This window comes from Pleurodeles waltl, chromosome 11 (assembly GCF_031143425.1).
Source record: "Pleurodeles waltl isolate 20211129_DDA chromosome 11, aPleWal1.hap1.20221129, whole genome shotgun sequence".
Classification (NCBI taxonomy): Eukaryota; Metazoa; Chordata; class Amphibia; order Caudata; family Salamandridae; genus Pleurodeles; species Pleurodeles waltl.
In genome coordinates, this window is record NC_090450.1 from 738,174,745 (window position 1) to 738,198,160 (window position 23,416).

The window sequence follows — 23,416 nt, forward strand, 5'->3', positions numbered from 1 at the left end:
AAGCAGTGTGCCCATGACTCCCTGAAAGTCCCTGCACTTCTCTTTGCGGGTGATACTATTTTGATGTCCCAGACCCCTAAGGGCTTGCAAACCTTATTAGGAAAATGCAATGAATATTGTATGCTAAAAGGGTTAGAAATTAATATAAAAAAAGACTAAATATGTGATTGTCAGACCTCATATATTGTTTTAGAGAAACCTTATGACCCAGGAGCAAAAACTTGAATGTGTGAACATTTATATTTATCTAGGTGTGATGTTGGATTCCAAGTTATCTTGGGCCTCCCAGGAGGATAAACCAAAAATGTTACTCCTTCATAACTCTCTAGCCATTTGTAATAAATATTGAAATATGAGAGTAGAAGTAGTATCTCCTGTGCTGGAGGTTTACAAACATAAGGCCTCAGGCTGCTGCTTTATACAGGGGAATAACGAATATGAAACAACTAGCACAACAACAAAATAAGTTTATGAGAGCTATATTAGGATTGCCTGCTTTAACACCTTTGATTCCAGTGTTCTTTGATTTGAATCTAAAACAAATTGACCTTCTAGCAGCTCTGAGGCCATTGCTTTTTTGGATCAGATTAGGGACAACATGAGATCTGACCCATTATAGGGAAGCATTAATTGAGTTGTTGGATCTTGATAAATATGTAGCTTTTCCCTGGCTTTGCCATGTTAGGGCATGGGTTTTTAAACTTGGACGTAACTCTTTTTGGGATGAACGTCATACTCTCACAGTGCATTCAAAGGACTATTGAAGAAAGTGTACCGGGATCACCTCCTTAGTAACCTCTGTCAAAATTCTTGATTGGGATGGTTGGCTTCCCAATTTTTAAATGTTAAACCAAACCGCAGCTTTGAAGTATGGTTAGGTATAATCACACCAAGTCATGCTAAAACAGTCTAAATGAAGTTTCGGTACGATACCCTTCAAGTTAGGGCATTCACTACTAAGTTGGTCCAACAGAATAATAATAGAGATGGTCTGATTTGTAGTGTATGCAATATGCTTACGAGAAGCCTAGAAGGAAATGGATTCATCTGATTTGCAATATCTTAGGAATCAGGAAATGTCAGGACGCCCTAAGAATGACTATTTCTCACATAGTGTTTGGAGTAAGTCTACTTTAGTAATGGTTGCATATGTTTGAGATAAGGCAGCTCTGAGCTTTTAGAGTATCATAGATTCCGATTTGCACTAATTTAGGCTCTTGGATCCTCCTTAATTGACTTTGAAGGAGGTTTTTAGCAGGTTTCCGTAATGTATGTTGAACTATTAAATCTATTTTTGAGAGGAGGCCATGATATTTACATTTTTAGGTCAAAACAAGCACTCTCCAACTAGCTTCGATTGGAACCAAGTTTATTTTTCCTGAACTGTAATTTTGAGATCCGATCATAAAGAAGCATCTCCTACTGATGTCAATGAATTAATGAACTAATTGGATTGTTATCATGAGGGTAATTTAAAAAAGGTCTTCATTTTATTTGATAGTTATTTTTTCTGTTTTTCATTTATGTTTCAATCTAAATTCATATGTTTGTAGGAGGCTTCTTTATGGGTCCTAGTTTTATTATGTTTATCATTTTTATGTAATATAGCGTGAATAGTGCGTCAAATTGATTTAAGTACTCACTATGTAATTATAGAAGGAGAATTTTAAATTGTATGTAATATTGTCGTGTATTCATCAATATGTGATGTCATGAATTTAAGTGTGTTTTATGGATCTTTGTATCCGAAATAAACATAACAAGAACTGTAGCTGGAATTCACTGATTAATCTCAAAGGCAGAAATATATCTGTAGTGGTTTGTGTTTTGTATAGTAGTTTGCACTGGTGTTTTGGTACACCTTTTCACCCATACTGTGTGTTTTTGCAAAATATTTTGTGGACGGTATTTTACATGCACAAAAAAATATGTGAATCTGAAAGTAACACCGTTCCTCCACTCAGAACAGATCCTACATTGTTAAATACATAGGTATATTATGCACTTTGAGATGTAATATCTCACTCAAGGAGATCCTAATGGCTTTCATTACTCTGTGGAGAGTATTTCCCTTAAAGTAAGTGGCATCTTATCTCCGAGTTCAATATCTCCCACCTCCTGCTCACACTCAGTTTGTCACTTTCTTACTCTAACTCACTTAATCAAACTAAACAACAAAATGATGTAATGAGTCCCACTACAATATTACAAAAAAACATGAGGCAAAACAAAAGTGACACTCACACATTCTATAGTCATAGACTAGCCTGAATCATATATTCCGGGCTCATATCATGGCCAGGCCGTTTTATAGAACCACCTTGGAAAACAAGCAGTGGTTACCTCCAGAAACATAATATGTCATAAGATATTCTTTCATTTTCATGGGACTGTTTTGGCATAATGCAACTTTACCTACAGACCCACAATCTGTGGACTTTCCTTGACTTCAATAAATAAGGGGGGAAAGGGAGGATTGGGCGGTCCAGTGTACGTTCTCCCAATACTATGCTAATATAAAGTAGTACACAGTTCCGAAATAAGTTTAAGAAGAGAAAGAGAAAAGAAAAGGAGTCCTGAAAATCAGGAGCAATGGTCCTCACACACCTTAATTGGTGTTATGCTTCATCATCGGACAGCTCCTCGTCAGACCGGCGCTGCAATGTCTGACGGGCACCCCCCGGAGGGGGGCTCTTTGCCGGAGATCTTTTATATACTCGATGATGCCGCAGAACCTAATATGGATCCGAGAGAGGACAAATCCACAAGAGAGAGAAAAATAAAATTGGCTCAGATCCTTCACTCAATGATTTATTGCTTGCTATTGGGAAATGGTCAAGGTTAAAAGAATGCAGGGAGTGGAATCAGAGGTAATGCTCAGACACTCACGCAAAACACTCAAAAGTAGAGGATGGTGGAAATAATCCAGTCCTCCTTAGTATGCGGTCGACATGTTTCGCGTCTCTGTTGGTCCCACAGGATCCAGTGACGCTTCTTCAGGACCTACTAAGTCAAAAAATTACTCTAAAAAAATCAATATACCTATACTCCTGCTGACTAACGCTCAAAGTCAAGGCGTCATCAGTCACTTACTAAGATTAAACCGGACTGGCTTTTCTTTCCTATCGCGACCCCAGGGTAGGTTCTACTGAGGACATCGGCTACCTGATACATTTTCGGTGAGCCAGGCAAGAGGCCAGCGTGATCCCATGGAGCCTGTTCTTTAAGTGAAGATGGGCGACTAATAGGAAAGAAAAGCCTGTCCGGTTTAATCTTAGTAAGTGACTGATGACGCCTTGACTTTGAGCGTTAGTCAGCAGGAGTATAGGTATATTGATTTTTTTAGAGTAATTTTTGGATTTAGTAGGTCCTGAAGAAGCGTCACTGGATCCTGTGGGACAAACAGAGACGCGAAACATGTCGACCGCATACTAAGGAGGACTGGATTATTTCCACCATCCTCTACTTTTGAGTGTTTTGTGTGAGTGTCTGAGCATTACCTCTGATTCCACTCCCTGCATTCTTTTAACCTTGACCATTTCCCAATAGCAAGCAATAAATCATTGAGTGAGGGATCTGAGACAATTTTATTTTTCTCTCTCTTGTGGATTTGTCCTCTCTCGGATCCATATTAGGTTCCGCGGCATCATCGAGTATATAAAAGATCTCCGGCAAAGAGCCCCCCTCCGGGGGGTGCCCGTCAGACATTGCAGCGCCGGTCTGACGAGGAGCAGTCCGATGATGAAGCATGACTTTCCTTGACTATCAGGTAGGAAAATCTAAATTGTATGTCTTTTTAAAGCATATTGGCAACAGTCACAAAAGCATGTTGGATCGAATTGCAATAAAATTTTCTAAAAGCAAAGATAACTGACCAATCTATTGCTCTAAGAATGTCCTTCAACCAAGGTTCAGCCCAAGCCAGAAGACCTCTGCCAGAATGCACACTAAAGCTTTTTATATCCATGTTGACTTGTTGCATTACCCTCTTAGTCCAACGAGCTAGGGTGGGAGAGGATACTGGAACATGAGGTTTTCTGAAAGAAGGTTAGAACTGGAGGTCATTTTTAGAATACAAACAAAATGTAAGTTTGCTTTAAACATCTACCACACAAGTTTAGGATTATTAGCTAAATGAGGCTATTCTAGACCAGTAAGGCTTGTTTTTGGCATCCAGGTGATAGAAAAATAAAGAAATATAAACACCTCTCACAGTATATTCTCTAGGAAACATTCAGTGGTCTGAGCTCTAAAATTATTGGAAAGCAAGTAGTAAGACATAACAGTATAGGCAGTTTTGCAGAATGTATTTTCAAAGGAAGCATTTCACTATTCGGACATTTGTAATATCAAAGCTATATCCCACGAAGAAGAATATTTGGCAACAGTATATTTAGAAAGTTCCACTAAAATGAAATTGTAACTTGCATCCATATTCCAGCGAAACCAAAGTGCCCAATCTGATTTTTTTTAAGCTTTCTTCCCTTGAGCCAACATTTATTTAAGAATGAGACAGATTTTTAGAAAAAGTCCCTCTGAATTGCGAACTGTTCTAAGTTATGGAAGTGAATTTTTGAAGTGCAAATGTAAACCATTCTACAAAATAGAGTCTGCTTATTTTTTTGTAACTTGTTTATTTATGCATAAGATAAACACATACAACTGTGCACTATATTATTACATAGTGCTTTCAGGGGGGAATATCAGACTAAGCGCACCTTTTATGTCAACAACATTTTGAAGAGTCCAGTTCCAAGTCCACTTAACTGCTCCGAATGAGCACGCATAAGGAGATAAGGCATCCGTGATGTTAGATTAGGGGACCCAACCAATATGACTTGCACAGCAGCCCAACAGAGCAGAGCCCACCCCTTCAGAGACAATGTAGTACACTATAACATATTAACCAACAACAGTACACTGTAAGTATAGTAAGCATCGACAGACTAGCGGATAGCGCTACGAAATGGAGTCTGCTTATTACTAATGCCTTTTGACGTGAGTGTGCCACCTCAATATCGTGTGAAAGGGAGTAAAAGGAAAACTGCTTGATTTAGATGCCATTCAAGGTAATCTAGTACATTTCTGGAATTCATATCCACTACAGTGGTGTCTAAGCCTGGAATATGTTCCACGTTGACAGAAATTAATTGATTTAGTCAAACCTTTGAGAAGTGTTCTGCAGCGTTTGCTAGGATTTTTAATCTTGTACCCCAACCGCCTACCCCCTAAAATGATTGATGTTTTAAACTGGCCTGATGTTTTTCATGAGAAGGTGTACCGAGCAGTTGTCTCTGGTGAAGCCCTGAATGGCTGAGGAACAGGCAAGCAGTTGTAAATATTTGATGCACATTTGTGACTTATCAGTGACCATAAAGCTTCAGTTTGAAAACTGCACAAAACAATCTCCTTGCCCCCATAAATTTGCATTAGAATCTAGTAGTTGATCACTGAATGAATATAATATAGTTGTGCCATTCTATCTTCTATGTGTTATGTAGTGGAGAAGGCCTGGAAATATACAGTTTGGATGGATGAAGCTAGGGTGACTATTCATGCAGTATGTTGGAGAGATGTTTGAGTCTTGAGTAACAGAACCTGTTTTTATCAAGAACATCATTCTCTGTGGTGGCTGAAAAGTGCATATTATGGAATCTGTTAGAAGGCCAAAGAACTACATTTGAGTGGAAGAACTGATACAGGATGTCTTTAATTTATGATGAAACCCAGATTGAGAAGTACAGACAGCACAGTTTTTATACTTGAGAAAATTAAAGTTATTTGTCCTGGGCCGTAAAAAGCATGTCATCCAGAAACACCAACATGCAAATCCCTTGAGCTCTGAGATAAGTCACAGATGGCTTCAGGAATTTTGTAAAACACCAAGAAGCAGGGGAGAACCTAAATACAGGGACTGAATGTAAATACCTGTCCCTCCCAAATGATCTGTGTGGGAACAGAACAGATTGCAGTGTTTAAGTAAATCTGCTCATCCGATGTCTGGGTGGAGAGCAATCCAGATGCGGAGGACTGTCTCCATCATGAAGTGCTAGAAAGGGCAGAGATATTGATGGATGTGTACATTTATAATTAACATCATTTATATGTGGTGTTCTTTTTCACATCAAAGAGTTTTCTTAAACATTCTTTCAGGCAGTAAGTCTTGAGCATCTGTACTTTGGGGGAATTAGGGGCCGGAAGCACAATTTTGGAAAGAGTCATATTAAAAGTCTGAAATGCTGTTTGCTGTTATTTGTAATGTGTGCAGTGTGACTGCATTCTTTGTATCAGCAGGCTGGAGAAGGGAAATGGGATGAAACTCCAAAAAAGGCGCTACGACTTTGAGGGAGTAGAGAAAAAAAACTTTTTGCGCTGGAAATATTAAGGGAAATACATGCGATGGCTGTGGCTGTCCGAGCGAACATGGGTGATCCGAGGCAATAGAAGGAGGAAGCTCCCAGCAGGAATTTTTTAAATCACAATCTGAATTAGCAGAGCATATGTTATGCAAAGCATATTATGCTAAGAATGGAATATGAAATACTACACGCTGTGTGCATTGTCAGGTGGAATACATTTTGAAGGAGTAAAAGAGAAACTGCTTAACAGGCTTATTGGGATATGGTGGTCACAACTAACTAGATGTTACTGCTTCTTCTTGTTAGTTGCTATTTCCTGAAGGGTTTCTGGGTAATGTAATTGTTTGTGTGTGTCAGTCCCTGCTATCAGCTAAATCAGCAAGATAAGAAATGTGAGACCTTCCGTTCTTGCCATGCAATTAGCCAACCATATTGATATATTATATTTCTATAGGGGACACACTGCAGGCCTTTGCAGGCAGCTTACTTTTTCAGAGTTATAACATTCAGCAGCATGGTGTTTAATATATGGGTCTTTTAAGATTTACTATTTGCACTCTGATGTCCTCAAAATGCTTAAGCTGTGCAGGCAGCATTAGTGAACAAACTGTATCCTGGTTTGTATGACAACTTGGGGCCTGATTTAGAGTTTGGTGCTCAGGTTACTCTGTCACAACGGGATAGATATTGCTTCTCCCGTATTACAAGTGCATTATATCCTAATGCACTTTTAGTAAGGGAGACTGAATATCCACTACATTTGGGAAGGAGCACCCATCCTTCAAACTCTGACTCAGGCCCTTAGTTTCAACTTTAAAGGTTATGGTATTGGGACTTAAATGCCCCCTGTATGGTAAATGGGTACGCTCCTCATACTTCACATACTAAACAGATTTGAAAGGTGCTGGTGTGTAAGGCAGCAGAATCAAATGATGCATGTGCTGGATTCCACAATTAAACCTACTTAACTTAATCTGATTTAACAATTTTTGAATCTTTGTGTAATATGCACTTACATCCTTTGTCAGTTTACTAGACTTATGATCGGGTTTTACCAAGAAGAGTTGGAGAGATAAACAACATGTTTACCGATAATGCCTTTGTGTCCACATACCTGTGGGGTTTTGGACTTCTTAGTTTGAATGATGCTCTAGCTCATGACTGTTAGATTTCTGCTCTTTTTGTTGATGGGTGATTTGGAATTTATATTTCTAAATCAGTTAAACATGTGATCTCTGTTTGCAGTTACCCAGCGGACGCCTCTTCCATGCTGCAGCTGTCATTGCAGATGCTATGTACATCTTTGGTGGCACAGTGGACAATAACGTACGAAGTGGAGAGATGTACAGGTTTCAGGTAATCTATCTCACCCCAAATATGTATAAACTTTGTTTTCCTGAATTTCAGAATCAGACCTTAATTGATGAGTGCTTATCCATGTTCCTCCACTTGTTTAGAATAAAAATCGATTTCATGTCGTCTATTGTAGAAATCTGCATGGCAGATCATTTATTCCTTGGGTGTTAGCGTGCCACTAAATCTCTCATCCATGTGCATCTTTAGAAATCATGAGGCAGAAAAAACATAATCTTTGTTTTTATTCAGTCTTCTTTATGCATGGAGTAGTGTATGTGGTGCCTGAGCAGACAGACGGGTTCAGAAACATGTATGTCTGCATATTGAATTAGCTGGTAAGTGCTTTAGAGTATGAGACACCAACAACACCTGACAGATTGACATCTCAGTATTAGAAGCTCTGTCTTCAGTGGGTCCTGCAGACTTAAGTAATAGGTCTTGCTGTGGGTGGTATAAAATTACTCCCAAATTAGGTTTTTCTATGCTTTTCAAGGATGGTTATAATAAGGTATTGCTCTTGGTATCCATGAGCAGACTTTTCAAGTGGTGTTCTGTCTGTGTTTGTGCGTCACAGTGCCATGACGAGACCTGGTGTCAGGCCTTTACCACATTCCAGCTGAACACCTTTAAAACACAAATACAAACATTGGGCTTTTTGTGTGACGTTGTGAGAACTGGGATCGAGTGGTGCACAGCTTATGGAGCAGGCTTCACAGGATTCCAGTGTAATTGCAGATGTTGAAGAGGCCAAATTTGCACAGGAGACTTCAGGTGAGAATGAGAAACAGAATCCAGACTTCTAAACAGCAGACCCACCAAGGTCTGATCCTAAAGGTTTTTTTTTAACTTTATCTAAAAAACACCCAGGCCTACAATGTCTTTTAAAGATAGAACACCAAGGCAAAAGATATCTAAAACAAAGAGGGTACGGTCTCCTGCAGGAGCAAGGGACATCTTCTGAGCCCAAAGGGAACTATAGGCCCTCATTTTGTCATTGGCGGTAAAACCCGCCTACCACCACTGTGACGGGCGCTCAAATACCGTCACCGCAGCTACCATCCATCTGCCATATCATGATCACTGCCGGACTTCCGCCACAAGAAGGGCGGAAATCCAGCAGTGATCATACTGGCAGACGGTGGTAAGCTGGCGCTGCTACCACCAGCACCGCCAGTTGAATGCCGCCAGCCGTATCATGACCTGTGATACGGCCTGGCGGTGTTCTGCTGGCAGGCGCTGCTGGCGGTAGCAGCACCCTTCCTGTTCCCTTCCGGAAGACCTCCTAGAACAAAGTAAGTCGGGCTTCCGACAGGGGATGGGGGTGGGGGGTGTTGCATGTGTGTGTGCCTGGTTGTGTGCATGAATGTGAGTGTGTGGGTGAATGCGTCTGTGTGTGTTGTGTTGTTTGCATGGGTGTATGCATGTGAGTGAATGCGTATAAGAATGGTGAAGTGAATGAGTGTCTGCATGTCAGTGTGATTATGTGTAAGAATGTGTGCGAGCATGCCTGGAAGTATACGTGTATGAATGCGTGTATGCCAGTGTGAGTGAATGGGTGTATGCGTGTCTGCGTGTATGGGGGGTGAGAGGGGGTGAGAGAATTGGAGGAGGTGGGGAGGAGTTTGGATGGAAGGGGGGTGGGGGTATCGGCTGATTGTTGGTGTGGGGGAGCTGCCTACCGGTGATCGGGAAGGAATTCCCTGTCACTAGTAGGGCTTCGCCATGGTTTTCGTGGCGTTGGCTGAAAATGCCACCGGCGGTACTATGCTGGCCGCCGGGTTGGAGATTTACATCTCTGGCCCGGCGGCTGATACCGCCATGGTGGTATGAGTGGAGAAGTGGCGGGTTGGCTGCAGCCAACCCGCCATTCTTATAATGTGGCGGTATGTACTGCCAGCCTGTTGGCGGTACTACCGCCACTTTAACACTCGCCGCTGGGGTCATAATGACCCCCATAGTGTTTTGAGACCAGTTCTCGAATGTATGCACAGTGAGTCCATTAATATGAAAAACAAAGTTCAAGATTACTACAATGCAAGATATTGTTTGACTACTCAATGCAGGTGATTTTCTAGCAGCAGTCAACATAAAAGATACAGACTGTATCATCCTAGTACTTCCAAATACTCATATGGTTATGATGTTGGAGTTCCTCAGGGCAACACTGCTGATGGTTTGCCTCAGCAAAATGAAGGGGCTTCATTAATACAGCTTCCCAGAAAGTTGTTTAGTACAAGTCAGTTAAGAACAGAGTGCATAACAGCCCACCATTGGCTTGGAAAAAACAACCTCAATTGAAGTGACTCAGCAGATAGTTATGCACCAGACACAATCAGAAGCTCCTTCAAGTAGTGGTGGGATCATATCTCTGCATGCTGGGGACAGTATCACATAGGTTTATTTGGTACAGAAACGCACAATGAACACAATGATTTACCCCTGCGGGTATCCATTGGTGAGGTCACTGAGCAGCGCACGGTAGCTCATTTAGTCAACAACTTTGCACACACCTTTCCCCTGAAACATGTGATATACTTCAGGAAGTCAATACAGATTATATAAATTGACTTTCATTCTAATAGTACCGAAGAGACATCCAAGACACAGGCTTTGTAGAACTGTTGAATGATATTAGGACAGGAGGAGGGGGTAAGGACCTTGAACATGAAGAGGGCTCCTCTATAGGCTGTCAGGGCTGAAGGAGTTTTCTGGGGTATGCTAATGACTGCTTTCAGAGAGTCAACCTGTCTATTGCTGAAGGAGTACCTCTAGTGTGGGCCTGCAGACACCTGTTGTATACTGCTCCCTCACACTTATGATTTGTATGTGTTTATACAGAATTATATTATCTGTATTTAGGTGGTAGCTCAGATACGGTTTAAATACCACTTACCATAGATATGTATTCCATCCTGCCAAAGTCTCAGTTAAATGGAGAGAAGGGGGATGAGTGGTCATGTTAATATTCGTGGACACTTGGACAGCGTGCAGCTGTCTTCCTCCATGCATACGGACTAGCAATACAACAAGGTTACTGCTATATGGAGGCCAGGTTTACTTGTCAACCTGAGTGACATTGTTCATTCTTGTATTGGACGTCCAGCTAACCTTATTGGCCTGAGCAAAACACAAATGCTGAAGTTTCATTAGAGCACATATAGTACAAGTTGTCAACCAATCATGATAGGCTCATTATCACCAGCTTCTAGTTGTAGAGACTTAACCTCATTACTAATGTCTTTTTGCAAGGAATGATCCAACCCATTTCCACGTCTTAGTAAAGAGTCTCTAAAATTTAAAGCAATGGTGAATCTGTTTATATGATGCCCCTGCAAGATTAGTTGAAGAGAGGTTAAGGTTTCATATTTAAGTAGATGATACACAGCATATCTTTTGTCATACTTAAGTTACTAACATAAGTTGCAGAATTAGAGTATTCCCCCAAGTTCACTCATCATGACAACCTTGCCAGAAGATAGTAATTTTAAGATCCTTTCAGATTTTATTGCTGTAAAGAAATGGCTCCCTGTTGCAGTTACCCCCCACTTTTAGCCTGATACTGATGCTGACTTGACTGAGAAGTGTGCTGGGACCCTGCTAACCAGGCCCCAGCACCAGTGTTCTTTCACCTAAAATTTACTTTTGATTCCACAATTGGTACACCCTGGCATCCAGGTAAGTCCCTTGTAACTGGTACCCCTGGTACCAAGGGCCCTGATGCCAGGGAAGGTCTCTAAGGGCTGCAGCATATCTTATGCCACCCTGGGGACTACTCACTCAGCACAGACACACTGCTTGCCAGCTTGTGTGTGCTGATGAGAACAAAACGAGTAAGTCGACATGGCACTCCCCTCAGGGTGCCATGCCAACCTCACACTGCCTATGCAGTATAGATAAGTCACCCCTCTAGTAGGCCTTACAGCCCTAAGGCAGGGTGCACTATACCATATGTGAGGGCACCAGTGCATGAGCACTGTGCCCCTACAGTGTCTTAGCAAAACCTTAGACATTGTAAGTGCAGGGTAGCCATAAGAGTATATGGTCTGGGAGTCTGTCAAAAACGAACTCCACAGCTCCATAATGGCTACACTGAATACTGGGAAGTTTAGTATCAAACTTCTCAGAATAATAAACCCCCACTGATGCCAGTGTTGGATTTATAAAAAAATGCACACAGAGGGCATCTTAGAGATACCCCCTGTATTTTACCCAATTGTTCAGTGCAGGACTGACTGGTCTCTGCCAGCCTGCTGCTGAGAGACGAGTGTCTGACCTCATGCGGTGAGAGCCTTTGTGCTCTCTGAGGACAGAAACAAAGCCTGCTCTGGGTGGAGGTGCTTCACACCTCCCCCCTGCAGGAACTGTAACACCTAGCAGTGAGCTTCAAAGGCTCAAGCTTCGTGTTACAATGCCCCAGGGCACTCCAGCTAGTGGAGATGCCCGCCTCCTGGACCCAGCCCCCACTTTTGGCGGCAAGTCCAGGAGAGATAATGAGAAAAACAAGGAGGCGTCACTGGCCAGTCAGGACAGCCCCTAAGGTGTCCTGAGCTGAGGTGACTCTGACTTTTAGAAATCCTCCATCTTGCAGATGGAGGATTCCCCCAATAGGGATAGGAATGTGACCCCCTCCCCTTGGGAGGAGGCACAAAGAGGGTGTACCCACCCTCAGGGCTAGTAGCCATTGGCTACTAACCCCCCAGACCTAAACACGCCCTTAAATTTAGTATTTAAGGGCTTCCCTGAACCTAAAACTTTAGATTCCTGAAACTACAAGAAGAAGAGGACTGCTGAGCTGAAAAACCCCTGCAGAGGAAGAACAGAAGACACCAACTGCTTTGGCTCCAGACTTACTGGCCTGTCTCCTGCCTTCCAAAGAAACCTGCTCCAGCGACGCTTTCCAAGGGACCAGCGACCTCTGAATCCTCTGAGGACTGCCCTGCTTCGAGAAAGACAAGAAACTCCAGAGGACAGCGGCCCTGCTCCAAAAGAACTGCAACTTTGTTTCAAGGAGCAGATTTAAAGACCCCTGCAACTCCCCGCAAGAAGCGTGAGACTTGCAACACTGCACCCGGCGACCCCGACTCGACTGGTGGAGAACCAACACCTCAGGGAGGACCCTCCGGCGACTCCAAGACTGTGAGTAACCCAAGTTGTCCCCCCTGCGCCCCCACAGCGACGCCTGCAGAGGGAATCCCGAGGCTCCCCCTGACCGCGACTGCCTGAACTCCATTTCCCGACGGCTGGAAAAGACCCCGCAGCCCCCAGCACCTGAAGGAATGGAACTCCTGTGCAGGAGTGACCCCCAGGAGGCCCTCTCCCTTGCCCAGGTGGTGGCTACCCCGAGGAGCCCCCCCCTTGCCTGCCTGCATCGCTGAAGAGACCCCTTGGTCTCCCATAGGAAACTATTGGAAACCCGACGCGTGTTCCCACACTGCACCCGGCCGCCCCCGCGCTGCTGAGGGTGTACTTTTTGTGTGGACTTGTGTCCCCCCGGTGCCCTACAAAACCCCCCTGGTCTGCCCTCCGAAGACGCGGGTACTTACCTGCTGGCAGACTGGAACCGGGGCACCCCCTTCTCTCCATTATAGCCTATGTGTTTTGGGCACCTCTTTGACCTTTGCACCTGACCGGCCCTGAGCTGCTGGTGTGATAACTTTGGGGTTGCTCTGAACCCCCAACGGTGGGCTACCTTGGACCAAGAACTGAAACCTGTAAGTGTCTTACTTACCTGTGAAACCTAACAAAACTTTACCTCCCCCAGGAACTGTGAAAATTGCACTGTCCACTTTTAAAACAGCTTATTGTGTTTTATGTAAAAAGTATACATGCTAATGTAATGATTTAAAGTTCCTAAAGTACTTACCTGCAATACCTTTCAAATGAGATATTACATGTAGAATTTGAACCTGTGGTTCTTAAAATAAACTAAGAAAAGATATTTTTCTATAACAAAACCTATTGGCTGGATTTGTCTCTGAGTGTGTGTTCCTCATTTATTGCCTGTGTGTATGTACAACAAATGCTTAACACTACTCCTTTGATAAGCCTACTGCTCGACCACACTACCACAAAATAGAGCATTAGTATTATCTCTTTTTGCCACTATCTTACCTCTAAGGGGAACCCTTGGACTCTGTGCATACTATTCCTTACTTTGAAATAGTGCATACAGAGCCAACTTCCTACAATTGCAATTAGTGAAAATCGCCTCTTTGAACTGAAGGCTAAGTTTAGAACAGGTTCCCCAATTGACATATGCCCCCTCCCCCCCAGTATTCTTAAAAATATTTTTTCCCGCTTTCCGGGTATAGCCACATCTTTCCTCAACTCCTCCCTTAGTCAAGAGGATGGTTCCACACTCCTTTACAGAGGCAAAACCCCGAGAGGATCCATCTGCTCTGAAAAACTATAGGCCATTTTCCTTACTCTTCTATCAAGCAGAGCTTCTAGAGACTCATGTGGCTCAACATCTCTATTCCTTCTTGGAGGAGTTTGACTTTCTGGTTCCCCATTGTAAGGAAATGCCTCCTTGGCATGGTTACCCCCTGACTTTTTGCCTTTGCTGATGCTATGTTTTGAATTGAAAGTGTGCTGAGGCCTGCTAACCAGGCCCCAGCACCAGTGTTCTTTCCCTAACCTGTACTTTTGATTCCACAATTGGCACACCCTGGCATCCAGATAAGTCCCTTGTAACTGGTACCTCTGGTACCAAGGGCCCTGATGCCAGGGAAGGTCTCTAAGGGCTGCAGCATGTATTATGCCACCCTAGAGACCCCTCGCTCAGCACAGACACACTGCTTACCAGTTTGTGTGTGCTAGTGAGAACAAAATGAGTAAGTCGACATGGCACTCCCCTCAGGGTGCCATGCCAGCCTCTCACTGCCTATGCAGTATAGGTAAGACACCCCTCTAGCAGGCCTTACAGCCCTAAGGCAGGGTGCACTATACCATAGGTGAGGGTACCAGTGCATGAGCACTGTGCCCCTACAGTGTCTAAGCAAAACCTTAGACATTGTAAGTGCAGGGTAGCCATAAGAGTATATGGTCTGGGAGTCTGTTTTACACGAACTCCACAGCACCATAATGGCTACACTGAAAACTGGGAAGTTTGGTATCCAACTTCTCAGCACAATAAATGCACACTGATGCCAGTGTACATTTTATTGTAAAATACACCACAGAGGGCACCTTAGAGGTGCCCCCTGAAACTTAACCGACTATCTGTGTAGGCTGACTGGTTCCAGCAGCCTGCCACACTAGAGACATGTTGCTGGCCCCATGGGGAGAGTGCCTTTGTCACTCTGAGGCCAGTAACAAAGCCTGCACTGGGTGGAGATGCTAACACCTCCCCCAGGCAGGAGCTGTAACACCTGACGGTGAGCCTCAAAGGCTCACCCCTTTTGTCACAGCACCGCAGGACACTCCAGCTAGTGGAGTTGCCCGCCCCCTCCGGCCCCGGCCCCCACTTTTGGCGGCAAGGCCGGAGAAAATAATGAGAATAACAAGGAGGAGTCACTGGCCAGTCAGGACAGCCCCTAAGGTGTCCTGAGCTGAGGTGACTCTAACTTTTAGAAATCCTCCATCTTGCAGATGGAGGATTCCCCCAATAGGATTAGGGATGTGACCCCCTCCCCTTGGGAGGAGGCACAAAGAGGGTGTACCCACCCTCAGGGCTAGTAGCCATTGGCTACTAACCCCCCAGACCTAAACACGCCCTTAAATTTAGTATTTAAGGGCTTCCCTGAACCTAAGATTTTAGATTCCTGCAACTACAGGAAGAAGGACTGCCGAGCTGACAAACCCCTGCAGAGGAAGAACAGAAGACACCAACTGCCTTGGCCCCAGACTTACCGGCCTGTCTCCTGCCTTCCAAAGAACCTGCTCCAGCGACGCTTTCCAAGGGACCAGCGACCTCTGAATCCTCTGAGGACTGCCCTGCTTCGAAAAAGACAAGAAACTCCAGAGGACAGCGGCCCTGCTCCAAAAGAACTGCAACTTTGTTACAAGGAGCAGATTTAAAGACCCCTGCAACTCCCCGCAAGAAGCGTGAGACTTGCAACACTGCACTCGGCGACCCCGACTCGACTGGTGGAGAACAACCAACTCAGGGAGGACCCTCCGGCGACTCTACGACTGTGAGTAACCAAAGTTGTCCCCCCTGAGCCCCCACAGCGACGCCTGCAGAGGGAATCCCCAGGCTCGCCCTGACCGCGACTGTCTGAACTCCATTTCCCGACGGCTGGAAAAGACCCTGCACCCGCAGCCCCCAGCCCCTAAAGAAACGGAACTTCTGTGCAGGAGTGACCCCCAGGAGGCCCTCTCCCTTGCCCAGGTGGTGGCTACCCCGAGGAGCCCCCCCCTTGCCTGCCTGCATCGCTGAAGAGACCCCTTGGTCTCCCATTGAAAACTGAAGGAAACCCGACGCGTGTTTGCACACTGCACCCGGCCGCCCCGCGCTGCTGAGGGTGTATTTTCTGTGCTACTTTGTGTCCCCCCCCGGTGCCCTACAAAACCCCCCTGGTCTGCCCTCCGAAGACGCGGGTACTTACCTGCTGGCAGACTGGAACCGGGGCACCCCCTTCTCTCCATTATAGCCTATGTGTTTTGGGCACCTCTTTGACCTTTGCACCTGACCGGCCCTGAGCTGCTGGTGTGATAACTTTGGGGTTGCTCTGAACCCCCAACGGTGGGCTACCTTGGACCAAAAACTGAAACCTGTAAGTGCCTTACTTACCTGTTGAAACTAACAATAACTTACCTCCCCCAGGAACTGTGAAAATTGCACTGTGTCCACTTTTAAAACAGCTTATTGTGTTTTATGTAAAAAGTATACATGCTAAAGTAATGATTCAAAGTTCCTAGAGTAATTACCTGCAATACCTTTCAAAAGAGCTATTACATGTAAAATTTGAACCTGTCGTTCTTAAAATAAACTAAGAAAAGATATTTTTCTATAACAAAACCTATTGGCTGGATTTGTCTCTGAGTGTGTGTACCTCATTTATTGCCTATGTGTATGTACAACAAATGCTTAACACTACTCCTTTGATAAGCCTACTGCTCGACCACACTACCGCAAAATAGAGCATTAGTATTATCTCTTTTTACCACTATTTTACCTCTAAGGGGAACCCTTGGACTCTGTGCATGCTATTCCTTACTTTGAAATAGCACATACAGAGCCAACTTCCTACATTGGTGGATCAGCGGTGGGGTACAAGACTTTGCATTTGCTGGACTACTCAGCCAATACCTGATCACACAACAAATTCCAAAAATTGTCATTAGAAATTGATTTTTGCAATTTGAACTGTTTTTCTAAATTCTTAAAAGACCTGCTAGGGCCTTGTGTTAGTTCCTGTTTAGCATTTCTTTTAGAGTTTAAAAGTTTGTAAAAGTTTGAATTAGATTCTAGAACTAGTTTTAGATTCTTAAAAGCATTCCAACTTTTAGAAGAATAATGTCTAGTACAGAGATGAATGTGGTGGAACTCGACACCACACCTTACCTCCATCTCCAGATGAAAGAGCTAAGGTCACTCTGTAACATAAGAAAAATAACAATGGGCTCCAGACCTACCAAAGTACAGCTCCAGGAGCTGTTGGCAGAGTATGATAGAGCCAACCCCTCTGTGGATAACACAGAGGAGGAGGATAGTGAACTGGAGGAAGAATCCCCTCCACCAGTCCTATCTAGGGAGAACAGGGCTTCTCAAGCCCTGACTCCAAAAATAATAGTCAGAGATGCTGGCTCCCTCACAGGAGGGTCCAGCCTCTCTGAAATCACTGAGGATAACTCCAGTGAAGAGGACATCCAGTTAGCCAGGATGGCCAAAAGATTGGCTTTGGAAAAACAGATCCTAGCCATAGAAAGGGAAAGACAAGAGATGGGCCTAGGACCCATCAATGGTGGCAGCAACATAACTAGGGTCCGAGATTCTCCTGACATGTTGAAAATCCCCAAAGGGATTGTAACTAAATATGAAGATGGTGATGACATCACCAAATGGTTCACAGCTTTTGAGAGGGCTTGTGAAACCAGAAAAGTGAACAAATCTCACTGGGGTGCTCTCCTTTGGGAAATGTTCACAGGAAAGTGTAGGGATAGACTCCTCACACTCTCTAAAAAAGATGCAGAATCTTATGACCTCATGAAGGGTACCCTGATTGAGGGCTTTGGATTCTCCACTGAGGAGTATAGGATTAGATTCAGGGGGGCTCAAAAATCCTCGAGCCAGACCTGGGTTGACTTTGTAGACTACTCAGTAAAAACACTAGATGGTTGGATTCAAGGCAATGGTGTAAATGATTATGATGGGCTGTACAATTTATTTGTGAAAGAACACCTATTAAGTAATTGTTTCAATGATAAACTGCATCAGCATCTGGTGGACCTAGGACCAATTTCTCCCCAAGAATTGGGAAAGAAGGCGGACCATTGGGTCAAGACTAGGGTGTCCAAAACTTCCACAGGGGGTGACTAAAAGAAAGGGGTCACAAAACCTCCCCAGGGGAAGGGTGGTGAGACAGCCAAAAACAAAGATAGTAAAGAGTCTTCTACAGGCCCCCAAAAACCTGCGCAGGAGGGTGGGCCCAGAGCCTCTTCACAAAACAATTCTGGGTACAAGGGTAAAAACTTTGATCCCAAAAAGGCCTGGTGTCGTAACTGTAGTCAGTCTGGACACCAAACTGGAGACAAGGCCTGTCCCAAGAAAGATACCACTTCTAACTCCCATCCAGCTAAAACTGGAATGGCCAGTCTCCAAGTGGGATCAACAGTGTGCCCAGAGCAAATCAGGTGTCACACTGAAGCTACATTAGTCTCTGAGGGTGGGGTGGATTTAGCCACACTGGCTGCCTGGCCCCCTAACATGCAAAAATACAGGCAGCAGCTCTTAATTAATGGGACAAGTGTAGAGGGCCTGAGGGATACAGGTGCCAGTGTCACCATGGTGACAGAGAAACTGGTTTCCCCTGGCCAATACCTGGCTGGACAAACTTAGCCAGTCACCAACGCGGACAATCAGACTAAAGTACATCCCATGGCTATGGTAACTTTAGAGTGGGGAGGGGTCAAAGGCCTGAAACAGGTGGTGGTCTCCTCAAATATCCCAGTAGACTGTTTGCTTGGAAATGACCTGGAGTCCTCAGCATGGGCTGAGGTAGAACTGAAAACCCATGCAGCCATGCTGAGTATCCCTGAACTGGTGTGTGTCAAGACTAGGGCACAGTGCAAGGCACAGGGTGAAAAAGTAGAGCTGGAGTCTGGAAAAATGGCCCAGCCTACCAAGAGAAAAGGAAAGTCAGCTGGGAAACCAGCTGCAACACAACACCAAAAAGAGAACCTCTCTTCTCAGGAAGAAGTTCTGCCCTCTGAGGGAACTGAGCCTATGGAACTGGAACCTTATCAGGTTGAGCTCTTGGGCCCAGGGGGACCCTCAAGGGAAGAGTTGTGTAAGGGACAAGAAACCTGTCCCTCTCTTGAAGGCCTTAGGCAGCAAGCTGCTGAAGAGTCCAAAGGCAAGAAAAATGGAACACATAGGGTCTATTGGGAAGATGGACTCCTGTACACTGAGGCAAGAGATCCCAAACCTGGTGCCACTAGGAGAGTGGTAGTGCCTCAGGGTTTCAGAGAGTTTATTCTGACCTTAGCCCATGATATTCCCCTTGCTGGGCCCAATATGTCCCAGAAGGTTAAGGAGTTTTGCCTCTCCTGCCCCACCTGTCAATCCAGTGGTAAGACAGGTGGGCATCCAAAGGCCCCCCTCATTCCACTTCCAGTGGTGGGGGTCCCCTTTGAAAGAGTGGGTGTGGACATAGTTGGTCCACTAGAACCTCCCACAGCCTCAGGAAATATGTACATCCTAGTAGTAGTGGATCATGCTACTAGGTATCCTGAAGCTATTCCCCTTAGGTCGACTACTGCCCCTGCAGTAGCCAAGGCCCTCATTGGTATCTTTACCAGAGTGGGTTTCCCTAAGGAGGTGGTGTCTGACCGAGGTACCAACTTCATGTCAGCATACCTAAAACACATGTGGAATGAGTGTGGAGTGACTTACAAATTCACTACACCATATCATCCACAAACTAATGGCCTTGTTGAGAGATTCAACAAGACATTAAAGGGCATGATCATGGGGCTCCCCGAAAAACTCAAAAGGAGATGGGATGTCCTCCTGCCATGTCTGCTTTTCGCATACAGAGAGGTGCCTCAGAAGGGAGTAGGATTCTCACCCTTTGAACTTCTGTTTGGCCACCCTGTAAGGGGACCACTTGCTCTTGTTAAAGAAGGCTGGGAGAGACCTCTTCATGAGCCTAAACAAGACATAGTGGACTATGTACTTGGCCTTCGCTCAAGGATGGCAGAGTACATGGAAAAGGCAAGTAAAAACCTTGAGGCCAGCCAACAACTCCAGAAGTTGTGGTATGACCAAAAGGCTGCACTGGTTGAATTTCAACCAGGGCAGAAAGTCTGGGTTCTGGAGCCTGTGGCTCCCAGGGCACTTCAGGACAAATGGAGTGGCCCTTACCCAGTACTAGAGAGGAAGAGTCAGGTCACCTACCTGGTGGACCTGGGCACAAGCAGGAGCCCCAAGAGGGTGATCCATGTGAACCGCCTTAAGCTCTTCCATGACAGGGCTGATGTAAATCTGTTGATGGTAACAGATGAGGACCAGGAAGCTGAGAGTGAGCCTCTCCCTGATCTCCTCTCATCAGACCCTAAAGATGGCTCAGTAGATGGAGTGATCTACTCAGACACCCTCTCTAGACAACAGCAGTCTGACTGCAGGAAGGTCCTGCAGCAGTTTGCTGAACTCTTTTCCCTAACCCCTGGTCAGACACACCTGTGTACCCATGATGTGGACACAGGAGACAGCATGCCTGTCAAAAACAAAATATTTAGACAGTCTGACCAAGTTAAGGAAAGCATCAAGGTGGAAGTCCACAAGATGCTGGAATTGGGAGTAATTGAGTACTCTGACAGCCCCTGGGCTAGCCCAGTGGTCTTAGTCCACAAACCTCACACCAAAGAAGGGAAGAGAGAGATGAGGTTTTGTGTGGACTACAGAGGTCTCAACTCTGTCACCAAGACAGATGCTCATCCCATTCCTAGAGCTGATGAGCTAATAGACAAATTAGGGGCTGCCAAATTCTTAAGTACCTTTGACTTAACAGCAGGGTACTGGCAAATCAAAATGGCCCCTGGAGCAAAAGAAAAGACAGCATTCTCCACACCTGATGGGCATTATCAGTTCACTGTTATGCCCTTTGGTTTAAAGAATGCCCCTGCCACCTTCCAAAGGTTGGTGAATCAAGTCCTTGCTGGGTTGGAATCCTTTAGTGCAGCTTATCTTGATGATATTGCTGTCTTCAGCTCCACCTGGCAGGATCACCTGGTCCACCTGAAGAAGGTTTTGAAGGCCCTGCAATCTGCAGGCCTCTCTATCAAGGCATCCAAATGCCAGATAGGGCAGGGAACTGTGGTTTACTTGGGACACCTTGTAGGCCAAGTTCAGCCACTCCAACCTAAGATCCAGACTATTCTGGACTGGGTAGCTCCAAAAACCCAGACTCAAGTCCGGGCATTCCTTGGCTTGACTGGGTACTATAGGAGGTTTTTGAAGGGATATGGATCCATTGTGACAGCCCTCACAGAACTCACCTCCAAGAAAATGCTCAAGAAAGTAAACTGGACTGTAGAATGCCAACAGGCCTTTGACACCCTGAAGCAAGCTATGTGCACAGCACCAGTTCTAAAAGCTCCAGATTACTCCAAGCAATTCATTGTGCAAACAGATGCCTCTGAACATGGGATAGGGGCAGTTTTGTCCCAAACAAATGATGATGGCCTTGACCAGCCTGTTGCTTTCATTAGCAGGAGGTTACTCCCCAGGGAGCAGCGTTGGGAGTGCCATTGAGAGGGAGGCCTTTGCTGTGGTTTGGTCCCTGAAGAAGTTGAGACCATACCTCTTTGGTACTCACTTCCTAGTTCAGACTGACCACAGACCTCTCAGATGGCTGATGCAAATGAAAGGTGAAAATCCAAAACTGTTGAGGTGGTCCATCTCCCTACAGGGAATGGACTTTGTAGTGGAACACAGACCTGGGACTGCCCATGCCAATGCAGATGGCCTTTCCAGGTTCTTCCACTTAGAAAATGAAGACTCTCTTGGGAAAGGTTAGTCTCATCCTCTTTCGTTTGGGGGGGGGGGGTTGTGTAAGGAAATGCCTCCTTGGCATGGTTACCCCCTGACTTTTTGCCTTTGCTGATGCTATGTTTTGAATTGAAAGTGTGCTGAGGCCTGCTAACCAGGCCCCAGCACCAGTGTTCTTTCCCTAACCTGTACTTTTGATTCCACAATTGGCACACCCTGGCATCCAGATAAGTCCCTTGTAACTGGTACCTCTGGTACCAAGGGCCCTGATGCCAGGGAAGGTCTCTAAGGGCTGCTGCATGTATTATGCCACCCTAGAGACCCCTCACTCAGCACAGACACACTGATTACCAGCTTGTGTGTGCTAGTGAGAACAAAATGAGTAAGTCGACATGGCACTCCCCTCAGGGTGCCATGCCAGCCTCTCACTGCCTATGCAGTATAGGTAAGACACCCCTCTAGCAGGCCTTACAGCCCTAAGGCAGGGTGCACTATACCATAGGTGAGGGTACCAGTGCATGAGCACTGTGCCCCTACAGTGTCTAAGCAAAACCTTAGACATTGTAAGTGCAGGGTAGCCATAAGAGTATATGGTCTGGGAGTCTGTTTTACACGAACTCCACAGCACCATAATGGCTACACTGAAAACTGGGAAGTTTGGTATCAAACTTCTCAGCACAATAAATGCACACTGATGCCAGTGTACATTTTATTGTAAAATACACCACAGAGGTGCCCCCTGAAACTTAACCGACTATCTGTGTAGGCTGACTGGTTCCAGCAGCCTGACACACTAGAGACATGTTGCTGGCCCCATGGGGAGAGTGGCTTTGTTACTCTGAGGCCAGTAACAAAGCCTGCACTGGGTGGAGATGCTAACACCTCCCCCAGGCAGGAGCTGTAACACCTGGCGGTGAGCCTCAAAGGCTCACCCCTTTTGTCACAGCACCGCAGGACACTCCAGCTAGTGGAGTTGCCCGCCCCCTCCGGCCCCGGCCCCCACTTTTGGCGGCAAGGCCGGAGAAAATAATGAGAATAATAAGGAGGAGTCACTGGCCAGTCAGGACAGCCCCTAAGGTGTCCTGAGCTGAGGTGACTCTAACTTTTAGAAATCCTCCATCTTGCAGATGGAGGATTCCCCCAATAGGATTAGGGATGTGACCCCCTCCCCTTGGGAGGAGGCACAAAGAGGGTGTACCCACCCTCAGGGCTAGTAGCCATTGGCTACTAACCCCCCAGACCTAAACACGCCCTTAAATTTAGTATTTAAGGGCTTCCCTGAAACTAAGATTTTAGATTCCTGCAACTACAAGAAGAAGGACTGCCGAGCTGACAAACCCCTGCAGAGGAAGAACAGAAGACACCAACTGCCTTGGCCCCAGACTTACCGGCCTGTCTCCTGCCTTCCAAAGAACCTGCTCCAGCGACGCTTTCCAAGGGACCAGCGACCTCTCCGAGGACTGCCCTGCTTCGAAAAAGACAAGAAACTCCCGAGGACAGCGGCCCTGCTCCAAAAGAACTGCAACTTTGTTACAAGGAGCAGATT

The 23,416-nt window shown here is 45.4% G+C and overlaps 1 protein-coding gene across 1 annotated transcript in view; it reads left to right on the top strand.

Moving 5' to 3' along the window:
- Nucleotides 1-23,416, top strand: part of LZTR1 (leucine zipper like post translational regulator 1) — a 198,798-nt gene that overhangs the window by 59,828 nt on the left and 115,554 nt on the right. The window contains exon 10 of the mRNA XM_069214442.1: nt 7,605-7,715. Within this exon, the coding sequence (XP_069070543.1) occupies nt 7,605-7,715 (111 nt within the window). The remainder of the gene's footprint in view (nt 1-7,604; nt 7,716-23,416) is intronic.